This window comes from Chrysemys picta, chromosome 13 (genome assembly GCF_011386835.1).
Source record: "Chrysemys picta bellii isolate R12L10 chromosome 13, ASM1138683v2, whole genome shotgun sequence".
Lineage (NCBI taxonomy): Eukaryota > Metazoa > Chordata > Testudines > Emydidae > Chrysemys > Chrysemys picta.
The window spans coordinates 55079991-55095583 of record NC_088803.1 but is presented as its reverse complement, the minus strand read 5'-3'; the positions used below and the strand labels follow the sequence as shown (position 1 = coordinate 55095583).

The following is a 15593-nucleotide window of genomic DNA, read 5'->3' as shown; positions in this document are numbered from 1 at the left end:
TCTGACCTCCCCCTGCCTTGCCGATGAGGAGTGGTACACACTGCCGTCGGCCCCAGGGAGCGGGGGCTAGACGATGACTGACAGTTGCCACTGAGGCAAGGGAGGGATGGGGTGGGGGTTCCCTGGGGAGGGGAGACCCAGACTAAGGGGGTACTGCCAGGGGGCAGAACCCTCATCTAGAAGGGCACTGGGGTCCGGGAGGGACATGGGGCCAGCGGCAGGCGAGCCGGCAGAGGGCACTCTGGGCTGAAAAGAGCTAATTCCCTGGACAACCAGCAGGAGGCGCCGCACTGGTGAGTGGTCACTCCGCCACAGACACTAACCAATGTATTTGGACATAAGCTTTTGTGGGCTAAAATCCACTTCATCAGATGTATGCAGTGAAAAATACAGTAGGAAGATATATATGCACAGAGAACATGAAAAAAGGGGGTTGCTGTACCAACTCTAACAAGACTAATCAATTAAGGTGGGCTATTATCAGCAGGAGGAAAAAAAACTTTTGTAGGGCACATTCTGATCATCTCGTTGGAGCTGCACAACAGGCCAGGGAACCCCCTGCATCCTCCAGCCTTCCCAGCTCCGCCCGTCACATCTGATCGAGCTACCGTGGAACTGACCGGCGCGCAGATGCCATGGAGAGAGAGGTACAACTGGCTCCCGCGAATGAAGCTGCCTGTAGGTAGGGGCTCTGGGAGACACCTTGTTTTCCCTGTTTGATAAACGCTTGGGAGAGATTTCTCAACATTAACTCACCCTGAGGCTGCGGATTTAACTAAAGCGAGTGCTGCTGGAAAGGGGGGGGGGGGGGAGGCTGACAGAGTGTCTACACAGCAGCTAGGGCCGGGGGTGAGCCTAGGCTGGAGAGTCCTAGCCCAGCCCCAGATGCAATGTCCACATGCTATTTTTAGCGCACTAGCTCACAGCCCCCCAGGCCAGGGGGTTGCTCCCCCCTGCAGGGTAGCCATGCCCAGGAGTGCCTGCAGGCAGACAGCTGAAGCGGCGCACCTGGGGCTCACTGCGCCTGCCCCCTTTCCAGGACTGGGCAGGCTGTGGGGCCGCGGTAGGAGGCCCTTGATAGTGCCGGGGAGGGGGGGGGGGGCAGTGGGCAGGTTGTAAAGGCTGTGCATGGCCCAGTGGCCTCCAGAAGCACAGCACCCAGGTCTCTGCAGGGCACCCCCGTGGGGTGCCATGGGGCGTGGCGGGAGCCAGCATGACTGTGCTGCAGCCTTCAGCATAGCCGGCAGGGGAGCTGGATGAACGGGATGTACTGGGGCCCAAACGTCTCTCAACAGGCCTGGAAGGTCCTCGACCTGCGGCTGGAAAACCCTGTCTGGCTCCTGCAAGCTCCCAGCTTGAGTCAGTGCGTCCTCCCTGCCCCTCCTCCAAGGGGAGGTGTTAAGTCAGAGAGGCCCCACCCTGGGCTGTTTGCAGAGACTGGTTCACACCCAAACAGATACAAGGATGAGTTTAAATAGACTCAGTGTCTTCCTTGGGATTGGGGAAAAACAGCCAGGAGCTTTGGTCCTCCAGGGCCCAGCCCTTACTCCTTGCTTGGAGCCATGGCACTGCTGGGATTTCTGGTGCCTCTTTGGTGGGCATGGGACTGCAGTGGTGACTGTTGGGGTTTCTCGGCCTTTCCCCTAAGACTCCATGTGCAGAGCTGGGTGGGCCCTTGGCGCTGCTGGTGCACTCTGGGGGAGCCGTAGGAGGGACAGCGTAGCGCAGGGAGACTGGCGTGCTAGGGAGAGCGCAGTGTAGGGCAGGGGGCTGGACAGGAGGGAGTGGGACATGGGTCCCTGCCCAGAGACAAGTGACGGCTGGAGACCTGAGACCTGCCTGGGCAGGGGGACCCTGGACCCATGGACCGCTGGGCAGGAGGTGATACAGGAGGAGAACGCTCCCCCCGGGCAGCCAGCGCTGGGCGTTGTTCCCTGGTGCATCTCTCCTGGTTCGGGCATGGGTATGTGGAGGCTCCCGCTGGCTCTGGCTCTCCTGGCCACGTGTTCCTCGCGCGTGGGCTGGCTGCTGAGCGATCTCCGTGGGCCAGCGGGTCTGTGCTTGCTGTGGAGCGTGGCTGCCATAGAGGCCCAGGTCTCCCGGGGAAGGGGGGCATGCTCGTCCAGGGGAGGGGGTAAAACCTTGGCTTGGCCCCAGGGGTTGGCAGAGAGCTGCATGTGGCGTGTGCTCTCAGCCTGAGTGCTGCGTGGTGCCGGGCGGGGAGCTGATCCCCTCCGGCCCCATGCCGGTTCCTGGGGCTACGTCCCTGCAGGCTGCACTGAGTTGCTCTGATCTGGGGCCAGCGACTGCGCCTCCCGGCATGTCACTTTGAGCTCTGGGGAGAAGCCCCGGTAGCTTCCTGCGGTGTGCCAGCACTGCAGGAAGGCCTGGGGACCCCTCCCACTCCCCGTTTCTGGGGCTGCTGCCGGGCGGGGCTGTTACAGTTCTCAGCCCTTTTGGTGCCATTGCTTTTCACTGACTAGTCAGGGTCTGCCCCGCCCACCCTCCATTGCCCACCCTCGCTCTGGGCTCCCAGCAGCGCTGCCCAGAGCAGGAGCTGAGTGACAAGGCCTGGGAGCCTTTAACTACATAGGAACGAGGAATCATTTTTCATTGCTTCCTAATAACAGCAGGACAGAAGTAAGTGACTGGTACAGTTCGTTCGCTCAGTAAAGATTTATACAATCACTTTATCCGGTAATTGGTATTCTGGGGAGAGCGGGAGCTGCGGCTCCACAATCCCCTCTATTTGTTTTCTCTCTTTCTTTCCCCTTTTCAGAATGAGTAATTCTGTCCCTCACAATCCCATTTAAACTGAACGGCTGCAGAGTGAATAATTAGTTACATTCAATTAGGTCTCCTGCGCGCTCCCTTCTCACTTCAGGGGACAGACGCGCTAATGAGATGGCACATGTCTGACACGCGGGAGCGGGTATTAAACACACCGTGCCTGAGGAGAGATGGGGCAAGGTGGGCACAAGCTGCTCAGACAGCAGTGGGGGGGCAGGGCCCTGCCGACCAGCTCAGGGGGGTAAACAGGGACGCTGCATTTTCTCATTCCCTTTCTCCCTGCCTGGCTCACTAGGAGGCTGCCACCCTCCTTCCCCCAGCAGTAGGAGAGGAGCCTGACCACAGACACAGCTCCCCCCGTCACTGGTGCTGTCTCTTGGGTGATCTCCTGCATGGCTGGCATGGGCAACAGCCCTGGTCCCTCCCAGCCCCTGGCCTGTTGGCCTGGCCAGGGGCACTAGAGGCCAAGTGTTCCCCTGACCTATGGGTGGCAGAGCCTTCGGGGTCACTGGGGGCCTGGACTCGGGCTTCTCTCCACAGACAAGGGGGCAGGAACTTACTTCTTTCTTGACACAGAAGCTCAGGCTCTCCGTGATCACCTGACTCCGGAAACTGGAGCTTTCAGAAAAACACCAACCCTTGCAAGAGCTGCCAGCTGGGGCAGTCCAACCTGAGAGTTCCCCGGGGCAGGCCAGGTGCCACCGTTAACAGATAGTCCCCTAGGTGGTGAGAACAGGGGCTGACCTTTCACCCCAGGGTCACCAGTCTGACCCCAGCCCAGTCCCAACAGCTGCTCAATGCTGTACCACCTGCTGCGAGCCAGCCCGGCACCCGTGTGAAATTCACTGGGATGGACGGAGTAGAGAGGACACGAACCACAGGTGGAAAGCAGGGCCTGTCACGCCACCTGCACTGCCCTGCAGCCCCAGTGTGCCAGTGCCCTCCACCCCGCCATGCCAGCCCCCCAGCCGCAGCACCCCCAGGGTCTCTACCCAGTCTGCCAGCGCCCCAGCCGGGATGGAAAGCGAATGCCTGCTGCCTGTCCTTTTGAGTAAGGCCAGAGCACCGGATTGGCTGCCCTCCTCTAGCCACGCCCTCCTCGAGGCCACATGACCCATCACACCCACAGGCTTGTGCCAGCAGGGTCCGGGTGATGCTCCCCTTAGTGCGCACCGAGGTGCTGGCAGAGCCGGGAGTGCAGACGCCCAGCTGGCTGCAGTGGACAAGGGGGGCCCAGGTGTCAATTCCAGGGCCAGGGGCCAGGCAGGGAGTTCGCCTGTGGCACCCGGACTGGGTGCTGCTACTAATGTGCATTGCTACTAATTCGCCATCCCAGCCTGGGGCAAGCTCCCAGCTGGAGAACATCCTTCCCCGTCATAGGCCAAGACAGTGACCTCTGAGGGGCAGAGACTCGCCCGAGGGCACGGGCCTGGCAGCGGGGTGGGACCAGCAGTCAGCGGCGAGGGGTGTGGCTGGCTGTGTTAGAAGGGGGGGGCTCCGCAGGGGACAGAGACAGAGGGGCGAAGGCCTGTTCTTGGGGCAGTGTTGAATTTGTCATTTTCCTCCCTGAGTCCAAGCCATGTTTGTGCCTGCTGCCCAACCCCCTGGCTGGATCCTGCCTGCTGCCCTGGCGAGCCGTAGCTGTACTGCTGGGACCTGCCTGCTGCCTTGCCCCAGGTGAGAACCCAGCTGGGCAGCGTGCCCCTGAGGGCAGCCCTGTGTCCCCCCCGGCACTGGGCTCCTGGCCTGGGGGAGGCGTGTGGAGAGCAGGCTATGGGTTACCCCTTTAAACCAGGAAAGCTGCCAACAGGCTTTTATCTCCCTTATTACACCTCACATTAGGTTTTAAGAGGGGCATTAAATAACGTGCCGCTGCCTTTACCGTCCAAGTCATTCTATGTTCCAGCTGCTTCTGGTGCTGTGATTTACGGCCTCTCGTATTGTGCACGCTCGGGCACGGCCAGGTCACGTGCTCCGGCCATTTCCCCGCTAACTTGGGCCTCCAGCCAGGGAGGCGGGGAGACGGGACTCCATTAGAAGCCTTCTGGCGCAGGGCCTCGGCTAAGCACCGGGCGCCTCGGGCTCTGCCTGCAGCGCCCTCAGTCGGGCCATGCGCTCCCCGCAGGCAGGCAGCTGTAAGCAGGGCACCGGCCCAGCTGCACGGGCGGCTCCTTGCAGCCCACGCTTGGCAGGAGCCACAGGTCTCTTCTGGCAACGGCCAGCTGGGGCAATTTCTCTCTCCTCTCCCCCCCCCACCAAAGGCACAGCCACCAGCCCGGCCCTGGCACCCCATCTCCCCCGCGGGGCCGGCCTGCGTCACCTCCAGACTCGGCTTTTCTAAACACACCCTGCAAATGAGGGGGAGCACCAGGGCTGGCTTTAAGCCGATTCACCCGATTCCCCGGAATCGGGCCCCGCTCTGGGGGTCTTTGGCAGGGGGGTCCTTCGGTGTCGCGGAAGACCCGGAGCGGATCCCCCACTGCGAAGTGCCGCTGAAGCCCCAGACTGCCGCCGGGTATTGGAATCGGGCCCTGTGGGTCATAAAGCTGGCCCTGGGGAGCACATCACCTCCCCGATCCAGCCCCACACCCTGGGCCCTGCCCCGCCCTGCCATGCAGGGACAGTCTGGGGGCAGCTCCCCAGCAGCTGGAGCTGGGGGGGCAGCCAGTAATGCCCTGTATGGCTCTGGGGAATGGGGGCGTGGGTGGGAGAGCCGGGGGAGCGTGGCACACTGCTGGAGAGCTTCCTTCCTGCCGTGGGTCTAGTTCCCAGAGCTGGGCTCGGACGCAGGCTCCTGCCAGCCCCCAGCCCCGTGCCCAGGCCCCTCTCACCTAGTGCCTCCTCCCGACATATTCTGCTGCCTGTTGGGCATCTGTCACTCCTGGGGCAGCCACTGCTCCTGGCAGGGCCACACTGGACTTTGCTCCAGTGCTCGGCAGGCCAGACCCTGCAAGTCCTGTCTCCTGCTGAGCAACTCCAGGAGTGGCCTCGAACCGGCCAGGGGCAGGAGGGGCCTGGAGCAGGGGCTGAACGCCCTGAGGGTCGCTCTGTTCAGCTGGGGGGGGGGGGGAGTCTCAGGGGAGGGGTGCAGGCCCCCAATCTATCCTGCCTGGATCCAGAGAATAGCAGGGCATGTTCATGTCTGGCATGGGGAACGTGGAGCTCTGAGTCTGCTCCTGGCCCCGGTTCCGCGAGCTGGGCAGCAGGTCTGCTAATGGGCTGAGCAGACTCCCAAGGAGAGACTGAAGGAGACCCTAATGCCGGCAGTGGGCCGCGGTGCTCACACACTGTGAGGATAATTATCGTTTAAATACCAGCTTTTTGTCAACGGTGTGGTGGAGAATAATTGAGCATAATTGTTCCCATTGTAACGGCAACAGCAGAGTGAGGAGACGGAGAGGAGCAATAACCACAGAAATGTCAACCTGTCGGCCATAAATATACCGGCTCCTTCTGAAGGTTGGCTCCACGGGGGGTGGAGAAGGAGGGCTCGGCCCAGCTGGGGGGCAGCAGTGGAGAGCCAAGCACCTGGCGTGCATGCATACCAGCATCCGCACGCATGTCTGCATGTGTTTACGTGCATGGCAGTATATTGTGCACGTGCATAGGGGTGAGTGAGCACGTGTATACCAACAGGTGTATGTGCACGGGGGGGGGGGGGGGGGAGTGTGTGCACACAGGTGGGGGGGTGCATGTGTGGGGCCATGAGACTGGCTTTAACTAAAGCGAGTGCTGCTGGAACAGAGGCAGGTGTCAGGCATGGGGGGGATGCACTGAGAGGGGTGGAGTGAGCCCCCTCTCCGCCATCCCTGCCAAGCTCCTGTCTCACCCCCGTTTGGTGCGTGCCGGGCCCTGGCCCCTCATTGAGCTCAGTTAAAGCCCCTCGTACGTAGCAAGGCAGGAAGGATGTAAGCACAGAATCGGCGTGCAAAGGCTGTATTCACAGGGGATGGAGGAATCAACAGCTGTGAGCAGTGCACGGTGCTGGGGTAGGGGGTGCTGCCCCGCCACTGCCCACAGTGGCATCCCCTATGTCACGGAGTGTGGGGGAGTTAGGGCCCTGCACCCCCGGCTTCCTGCGATTCACTGCGACTCTCAGCCAGCCAGTAAAGCAGAAGGTTTATTTGGATGACAGGAATACCGTCCAAGACAGGTCTTGCAGGCACAGACAACAGGGCCCCCCTCAGTTAGGTCCATCTTGGGGTCCCAAGGCATCCCAGCCCAGCCCCCCTTGGGAGGTCAGAGCCATCTCTGCCTCCCAGCCATCTCTCCAGCCTGCTTCCCACACTCTGCTTTCAGCGACCCCTCCCACAGCCTTTGTTCAGTTTCCCCGGGCCCCGGAGTCACCTGACCTCCAACCCCCTCCTGGGTTCTCATGTTACAAGCTCAGGTATGTTCCCCCGGGCCGACTCCCATCCTCCGATGCAGACCATCCTAGTCACACTCCCCTGTCAGCATTCCCACACCCCAGCAAGAACAGTCCCAGTTCGTCACACCCTACACCAGGGGTTCTCCACCAGGGGACACGTACCCAGGGGGTTACGTACACAGAGACTGCTGGGGGTATGTCAACTCATCGAGATATTTGCCTAGTTTTACAACAGGTACATAAACAGCACTAGCGAAGTCAGAACAAACTGAAATGGCACCGTAACAAGGACTTGTTTATACAGCTCTATGTATATACACTGAAATGTAAGTACAATATTCCTATCCCAGTCGCTCTCGTTTAGAACGATATGGTCCCCATGAGAAAGTCAGCCGTTGTGCAGTACTAGTGCACTGTGACGCTTTTGGGTTTCTATGTCTGATTTTGCAAGCAGGTCATTTTTATGTGAGGTGAAACTCGGGGGTATACAAGACAAATCAGCCCCCTGAAGGGTACAGGAGTCGGGAACGGGTGAGAGCCCCTGCTCCACCCCGCTCTCTGTACACGCCCCTGAATGCTCTGCTCCTGGGTGTGCTGGGCCCCGTCTCACTGCCCCCTGCCTGGGGCCGAGCCAGGGAGGGGAGGAGGGCGCTGGGTTGCCCCATGGCACAGCCCGCTGGGCTGGGCCCTGCTGTGTGCCAGGCGGAGGAGGCCAGCCCTGGCTGTGTGCTGGGCAAGGCAGATGCTCCCCACGACAGGGCTTCACAGCCTCTCCTGCTCCGAGATGCGGCTCTCCTTGCCGTCCTCCTGGGCTACAGGCTGGCGCCCCAGCAGGGTCTCCTGGACAGGGAAGTCTTGGCGCTCGTCATGCTCCTCGCACACCACCACGACTGGCGCCTGGCGCTGTGCCAGCACCACGGGATCCAGCCGCTCCGGGCCCTGCCAGGCGGGGGGAAGGTGAGGTGGGGGGGAAGGTCCTGCCGCAGCCCCTCGAGCTGGCACAGTGTGGGGCTGGTGGAGACCCACGCCTCTCCTGGGCTCCTGCTGCCCCCTGCTGGGCTGCTGCGGGATAACCAGGGCCTGCCCTCTACCGGCACAACCCCCCCTCCCCCATCTCCAGGGGAGACGCTCGGACGCTGCCCCAGCCCCCGGGAAGGCCCCACTGCCCTCACCCCACCGCAGGGCGGTGTCCCCTCGGGGCAGGGTTTGGGACAACACCCCTTTTGCCCCATGAGGACAGGGCCCAGGCTGGCTCCCACCCCAGGGCATCTCGCTCTCCACTTGCTCTGTCCTCCCCTCTGGCCCGTCCCTGCCCCTCCCACCCCAGCGGGCAGCAGAAGTGACCCAGGGCCCGGTGTGCCGGGTGCAGCCTGTCCCTGTGGGCCGGGAGGGGGAACCCCCTGCTTGGGGCCAGGTCCCTGACTGCTCGGGCGCATGGCAGCTGCTTTTCTGCCCCGGGGAGTGGGGGCGGCGCAGGGTGACGTACCTGCTTCAGTCTGTGCTGCTGGAGACCTAGACAGGGAATGGGGAGAGTGAGACTCCGGCCAGGCCCAGCCCAGACACCCCATGGCTGGCGGGGGGGGAGAGCCCCGGCCAGGCCCAGCCCAGACACCCCATGGCGGGCGGGGGGGGAGAGCCCCGGCCAGGCCCAGCCCAGACACCCCATGGCGAGCGGGCCTTGGGGGCGGGGGGGGAAAGAGCCCCGGCCAGGCCCAGCACGGCGTGAACACGTGCTCACGATCTGGGCTCTGCCATTGTGCCCCTGCTGCCCAGGGTGCTACAGGCCAGAGCCATGGTGGGAGCCTTGACTCAGCCTCTCAGAGCGCCCAGCCAACGCTGGCGGGTGGGTGAAGCAGCAGGACGCCCTGCTGGGGGGAGCCGGGCCAGGCTGGCACTGCCATGGCAGTCTGGCTTTAGCACACGTGGGCCCCAGGACCGTGAGGTTTTCCCCCAGAACAAGCTGAACTGTGATGCCTCGAGCCTGGGCAAGTGGTGGGCTCGGCCGTGAGTGGTGGAGGACGAGCACCCTGCTGTGCCCAGGCCCTGGCCCAGCCCAGGAGTGGAGGGAGACGCCTGCCCAACCCTCCCTCCGTCCAGCCAGCGCCCCCCATGCTCACCTTTCTGATACAGGCAGAAGAGAATGAGCCCCACGAGAGAGGCTGCAATAATGGCCATAACAGAGATCAGCACTGGAAAGCGGCCGCGGCTGTGGCCAGGGCCAGGCTCTGACAAGAAAAGGGAGATGGCTGCTCAGCCCTGTGCTCCCAGCGTAACGCCCTCCCCCCCCACACTGAGCCCCTCTCAATCACACCCCAGCTACAGCACCCACTGCTGGGGAGACCCCACCACCACCACCAGGAGCGGCAAGGACCCCATATCTTCATCCAAAGGGAGCCTGAAGCTCCTTGCAAACTGTATTGTGTCTGCGGGAATCAACGTGTCCACCAGTGAAATGCAGCCAACTCTGGGGAGGACCTGGCAGCTTTGTTCAGCTGCACAGCACAGACGGGGACTGGAAGGGGGCAGAATGGACTCGCCCATCCGGCGCAACATGCTCGCTCTGGCAGAACGTGCTGCGGAGCGTTAGCCGCCACACGTGGCCAGGCCCTCGGTTCTGTCACCCACGGGCAGCAGGTGCAGCAGCGCCGCACGCCTTACCTAGGGTAAGCACAAGGGCAGACTGGCACAAGGTTTCCCTCACCAGAATGCTGGCTGGACTCGGGCACCCTGGGGTTCCCCATCCAAGAACTCATCCACCTGGGATCTGCACAGCTTGTGCACGCTGACAGCGTCACAGGCTCCTTGGCACTTACCACAAGCCACATCCAAGCGGTTTGTCCCAGGCACCTTCTGCACCAGCCCCAGTGTCTCGCAGCTGCAAAGAGGGGCAGAGCTGCGTTCATATCCAGAGCCAGGAGGGCAGCAAAGCACCCTGCATGCGGGCACTGGGGAAGCATGTCACACAGGGAGCAGAGCTGCTGCAGTGAAAAGGGCCCAGAGCTGTGCGCTGGTAATGCACTGCAGTGCATGGGGTGAACAGCATGGACCAGACCCCAGGGAACTCTATGGGCTGGACCCCAAGCCCCTTCCCAGCGGTGTAAATCCAGAGCGAGTCCCTGGCTGCAACTGCATTCACACCTGGTAGCCAGGCCAGAGCTGAGGAGGCGGATGTGGGGAGCTACCTACAGGGAGGGAGGGGCCCAGCTGGGAGCCTGTGCACCCAACCACGGGATTGGGCCCTGCCCTCTGCTTGAGTAGCAGGGAAGGGAGTGTGATGCCCTCCCTCAGGCATCTCCCCGCAGCCACCCATCAGCTGTGGGTGTTTGCCCACTGGCCTGCTGCTGAGATGGGAAATACCTGTGAGCTGCAGCAGCTGCCCCTATGCCTGGCCCCAGGCGCTCTCCTTTGATCCCTGGGCCACAGGGACATGGAGCATGACGTGCACAACAGGCCGCCTGGGAACCCCCAGAGCACCTCAGCAAGGTGCTACTGGTACAGCCCGCGGGCTCTTAGGCTGCTCCAATGGGGCTGGCCAGGTGACGTGAGCTCACAGGTAACCCCACCTCTCCAGCAGTGCGCCCGGCTCTGGGGGGCTCACTTCAACGAGGAGGTTGAGCAATTGGGAAGGGCTCGGCAAAGAACTTGGAAACTGACTCGGTGCTGCCTCCAGGAGAGCCTGCCACAACGTGATGGGGTTAGTAGGGCCAAGAGATGGCTGAGAGGTGACTTGGTCGCAGTCTCAGGCCCTACGTGGGGTGATGTCTGCTAGCAGACCGAGGCCAAATGAGATCCAGCTCGGGGGGGGCGGGGGGGAGCTGCAACTTGACAAACGCAGCCAGCAATCAAGGTGCAAATTTCAAGCAGAAAGTGTCATTACCCTGGGAGCAGCTTTCTGAAAGACAGGGGGACACGCAGCCCGGGGACTCTTCAACGCAAGACCAGCTGTCAGGTTCCCAAAGATCCCCCAAGTGGTTATGGGGTGTGCCATGCAAGGGTCAGCTCTGCTCCCCCCCAGTGGTTATGGGGGGTGCTATGCGCGGGTTAGGGTTCTTCTGGCCCTTGCGTCTCTGCTGTGCAGCTGGAGTGGCGCTGGGCTGGAAGGGCAGCTCTCCAGGGCGCATGGCCAAGGGACGGGCCCTGCAGCCCAGCTCCACTCACCCATGTGCTGCACACTGCCCAGCTCCAGTGGTGGCGAGCGCAGTAAAGGGGAGGAAGGCAGTTGCTGGGCATGGCAGCCGAGATGACAAGAGGGCTGGTGTGCTCTGCTTACCCCTGCGCCCGCTCTCCCGCCCTGCGCTCACAGCCCGTGCCATCCCACCCAGGCCCTACCAGGGCTCATGTCACCTGCTGCTGCACCCCCACCCCACTCTGCCCACGCCCCCTGCAGCAGGCGCTGAGCTGGCGTGAGCAGCACGGGCTGTGTGGTAGAGAGAAGGCCGGTATGGGCGCAGCCTCAGCTGCCTTTGAATCAGGGGTGTCGGGTCTGTACCTTGTCCAGGGGCGGCACGGCTCGGAGGAGGAGGAGATGTTGGAGAAGGTGCCATGTTCACACGGCACGCAGACGGTGTCTGAAAAGTTGTCGGCTGGAATGGAGCAGAGTGGGCAATGAGCAGGTCAGTGTCATGCCAGGGGAAGGCAAGGTGGTTTGCAGGTGCCAGGCTGCAGCAGCTGAGTGATTGCAGCCTGTGTGCATCTCCCCCTTGATGGGGAAGCCTTGGTGGGACTCTGATCTGGGGGGGGGGGGGGGAATGATCCTGGGCTGGGCTGCGCTGGGCTATGGTGAATCAGCTCCAGCCCTGGCCCCCAGCAGGGGAGCTCTCTGGCTGGCTCGGAGCATCACCTCACCTTTCCAAGCAACTCCTTCGCCTGGCCTGCAGGCCGTGATATTCAAGCAGGTCTGGCAGTCGCGGCTGGAGCAGTACATGCCCTGCTGGCACTGGCACTCGGCATTGTGCTTGGTATCCCCGGGGCTCCTCGTGTCAAGTCCAGCATCTGGGCAAAGGGGATGAGAAACGTAGACAAGGGATCAGCACTCCAGGGAGTCGGTGTCGGCAGCACCTCCTGCCAAGCAGGTGATGAGCCTAGGATGGCAGGTGAGCAGGGGGTGGGTGCCAGGCTGCACGGACCCCGGGAGCCCCTGAGCATTAGCCAGGAGGCCTGGTTTCACCCCCCACCCCCAAGAATGAACACCCCCAAAGGCACCTACTGTGATCGCAAGATCTGTGGGGGGTGCAGTGTCTCTCCTTGGTCCAGCTGGACTGGAAGTGTCTCTCCTCGCACTGCTCGCACTCAGTGTTCCGCGAGGCAGTGCAGTCAGACCGCACCTTGAGTCCTGCAATGCAGAGCACAGCAGGGTTTGCTGCAAGCCAGGAGGGAGTCTGTCAGCGAAGAACAAGCAATAGACCCTTCCAGAGGTACCCAGCACTGCCAGACCCAGCCTCTCCCAGCAGGAGGTGCTGTAGGGACGAGGTAAGACTGAAAGCCCGGCTCCACCAGGAGAGCGAGGCAGACAGTCATGTCCATGCCCCAGCCATGGCTGCCCGGAGATGGGACACTGTTCCATACCTGGCGCACAGCGGTGGCAGCACCTGCCCTCGTGCGGATACTCCTGTGGGGTGCAGTTCAAGTCGCTGCCAGACGCCCAGTGCTGGAATAGAAGAGAGCAGCGAGCTCAGCCAGACGGGTCCGTGCTCCATGACTCCCCCCATCCCCCGTTCTTCCTCGCCCCCCTCGCTCCTGCATGCAGCTCGCTTGGCCTCTGCGTCCCAGGCACTGCGCAGATGCTGCTCCCTGCACTCTCACCAACACCCACTTTAACCACAGACCGTTGCACAGCTGGGTTCAGCCGCCTCCGCGGTGCCAGGCCTCCCTTGAAGTGGGATCCCACCAGTTCCGGTGTGGTATCCGGGGCACAGCTCTCTCTCCTGCTTCACCTCGCAGCTAGTGAGCACGGTGCCGCCCGGGTGCGGCCAGGCCTGCAGTCAGAGCCCTGGCCAGGCAGCTCCAGCCTGTGCCAACAGGGCAGGCCTGGGCGCCACTGACAGGAACTCCTGTCCTGCCTGCCCCTGCCCACGGGCTGCCAGCTTCAACCCCTGCGGCGGGGGCAGGGCACAGAGCAGACCCAACTGCCCCTTCCTCCCACAACCGCGGGCCATCCTCCCAGGTGAAGGGGGGCTGAAGGGAGGAGCCTGTAGGCACTGGGGCAGCCCTGGTGTTCCTGGGGACTCGCCAGAGTCTGCCCCAGGGGAGCCTCTTCTCCCACCTGTGACACAGCAAGCCCCAGCCCTGCACTGGCTCACAGGGTGCAGCGGGGCTGGTGCCCAGGAGTGGCCAAAGGGCGCATGCTGGCAGAGCCCGGGCTGCCCCGGGGAGCTCTCTGAGAAACAGGATTTGGGCTGAAAGGGGAACCGAGAAGAAAGACTCTGACATCCTGTGTCACTAGCAGCCTCCATGTTGGGAAGGGGAACTGAACGGGGCCCCAAACCCCAGCCTGGGCCGGGCCCCTGGTTTGCCAGCTCTCCAGGATTGCCCTGGAGTCTCCAGGAATTACAAATGAATTGTTAATCAAAGATTATGTCCTGTGCTGAAACCTCCAGGAATACATCCAACCAAAATTGGCAACCCTAGCCCCTGCGTCTCCCCCACCCCCCAATGCCTAGTTCAGGCCCATGCTGCAGGCCTGGCCCAGCCCCTCCCCACATTTGGAGAGTGGAACCCGGGAGCCTCTGCTTGGAACCTGGCAGCGCCCGCCCCAGTGTTGCGTGTTCAGCGGGTTGGGGAGCACCCCAGCGTCCTTGGGGCATGCCCCGCTGCCTCAGGCCGGTGTTTGCTTTTGCTCCCTTGCAGGCCCGGGGCTGGTGCCTGTTGCATTCCTGGGCCCGGTCACAGCTTGTATCCTCCCCCAGCACCTTCTTTGTTACCCAAAGCTGCCTCTCCTGCCCCTGATGTCCCTATGCCACAGTTACGCGCCCGGACCGGAGCCGGGGGCCCGGAGCAGCACAAGGGCAGTGGCTGGGTGTGGGCTCAGCTCTGTCTCTGTCTCTGGTGGTTGCTCCAACCCCCTAGTTCAGAAAGAAAGTGAAAGTGAAGCCAGCAGCCTGGCTAGAGGGGAGCAGGACAGCAGCCTGGCCCCGGCTCCGGCTGGGCCCTTTGGACCGGGAGTAGGGACGCCAGATCCTGCCCTCCCTCCCCAGTCCCCACTACATCCCAGTCAAAACCTGGAGCCCCTGGCGTGCCAGCCAGCAGGGGGGAGAGTCTGGGGGGCAGGGAAATCAAAGCAGACAAAGGGAAATTCCCAGCCACAAAAATGAGGAACCAGCAAACTGCCAGGCCAGAGCAGGAGCCTTGGCTCTCACAGATTGTGTGAGCCCAGGTCCCCCTCAGGCAGCTCCCCGAGCCCAGGACAGGGCTGGGGGATACGTGCTCCCCTCCCTCCCCTCGGGGCTCTCTCCCCCACCCCAGGGGCAGAGCCTGTAAACGCCCCTGGGCCCGCCCCGCCCCACACAGCTGGGTATATCCTGGCAGCTCCAGGGCCAGGGATGTAGGGCAGGATCCCGCCCTGTGCGCTCCCGTCGAGGGAGCGGATCCCGGCCAGAGGGAACCCCGCGTCTCGCCGCCACGCCCCAGTCTGTCGCTGGAGCTCCCTGGCCCCCTCCTCCCATCGGACCCCGACCGGCCCCAGGCTCGGGACTCGCTCTGCCAGCGAGGGCCCAAGGGAGGGGACGCGGTGCCGGCCCTCTCGCCCCTCGCTGCCTGGCCAGGGCAGTTGGCTCGTAGCCCCGCCAAGCCCCCCGAGCGCCCCGCGGGAGCCGGGCTCTGCGCGCCGGGGCTCTGCGCTCCGGGGCTCTGCAGCTGGGGCGCCATCGCCGGCTTCCCAGGAAAAGAAACTGAACCTCACCCTGAGCAGGCAGCCCCCGAGCAGACAGACCAGGCAGCCGGGCAGCATGATGCCGCTGGACCGTCCGCGAACAGCCGGGAGGGGGGCGCGGCGAGCCGCTATAAACTTCTCAGCTCCAGACCCGCCCAGGAAAGGGGCTGGGCGGCCGCTCCCCGAGCAAACTCCTCCTCGGCATCCACCCCCGGGGCTTGCCTGGGCCAGGACCTCCCCTGGCAGCCGTGGCCAGGGCCCCGGGCAGGGCTGTGTGGGCAAGGCAGCCAGGCCCTGGCCGAGCCCGGGTCCCCAGGGGTACAGTGGGGTGCTGAGAGCCATTAGGCCGAACGGCAAACCCCGGCTGTGATGGAAACCAGGTCAAGCCAGGGGGTGTGACCCCCCTACCCCCCGCCAGCACCCGTGTCCCCAGGGCAGACCGGGCCACCGCCCCCACAAGGCCCTGGGGACAACAGCGGGGTCCATCAGTGCCGGGGGCCGCTAGGGGCTGGGGCACACCATCACTGATGGGGAGCAGCAGAGGTCAGTGCACTGGGGTCCCTGGTG

The 15593-nt window shown here is 63.3% G+C and overlaps 1 protein-coding gene across 3 annotated transcripts; it reads right to left on the bottom strand.

Moving 5' to 3' along the window:
- Window positions 1-7433: 7433 nt before the first annotated feature.
- CD40 (CD40 molecule) lies at window positions 7434-15215 on the bottom strand. 3 transcript variants are annotated; one of them, XM_024108846.3, is made up of 9 exons: window positions 15057-15214; window positions 12725-12806; window positions 12366-12491; window positions 12005-12151; window positions 11649-11742; window positions 9973-10034; window positions 9277-9384; window positions 8646-8671; window positions 7434-8098 (listed from the first exon to the last, which is right to left on the bottom strand). In XM_024108846.3, the coding sequence occupies exons 1-9, from the start codon at window positions 15102-15104 to the stop codon at window positions 7922-7924; spliced, it is 870 nt and encodes a 289-aa protein (XP_023964614.2). In that variant the 5' UTR covers window positions 15105-15214; the 3' UTR covers window positions 7434-7921. The 3 variants fall into 3 exon arrangements, with proteins under 3 accessions (XP_023964614.2, XP_042698450.2, XP_065422488.1); XM_042842516.2 differs by lacking the exon at window positions 9973-10034; XM_065566416.1 differs by lacking the exon at window positions 7434-8098 and having other exon boundaries at window positions 8124-8671; window positions 15057-15215.
- Window positions 15216-15593: the final 378 nt, after the last annotated feature.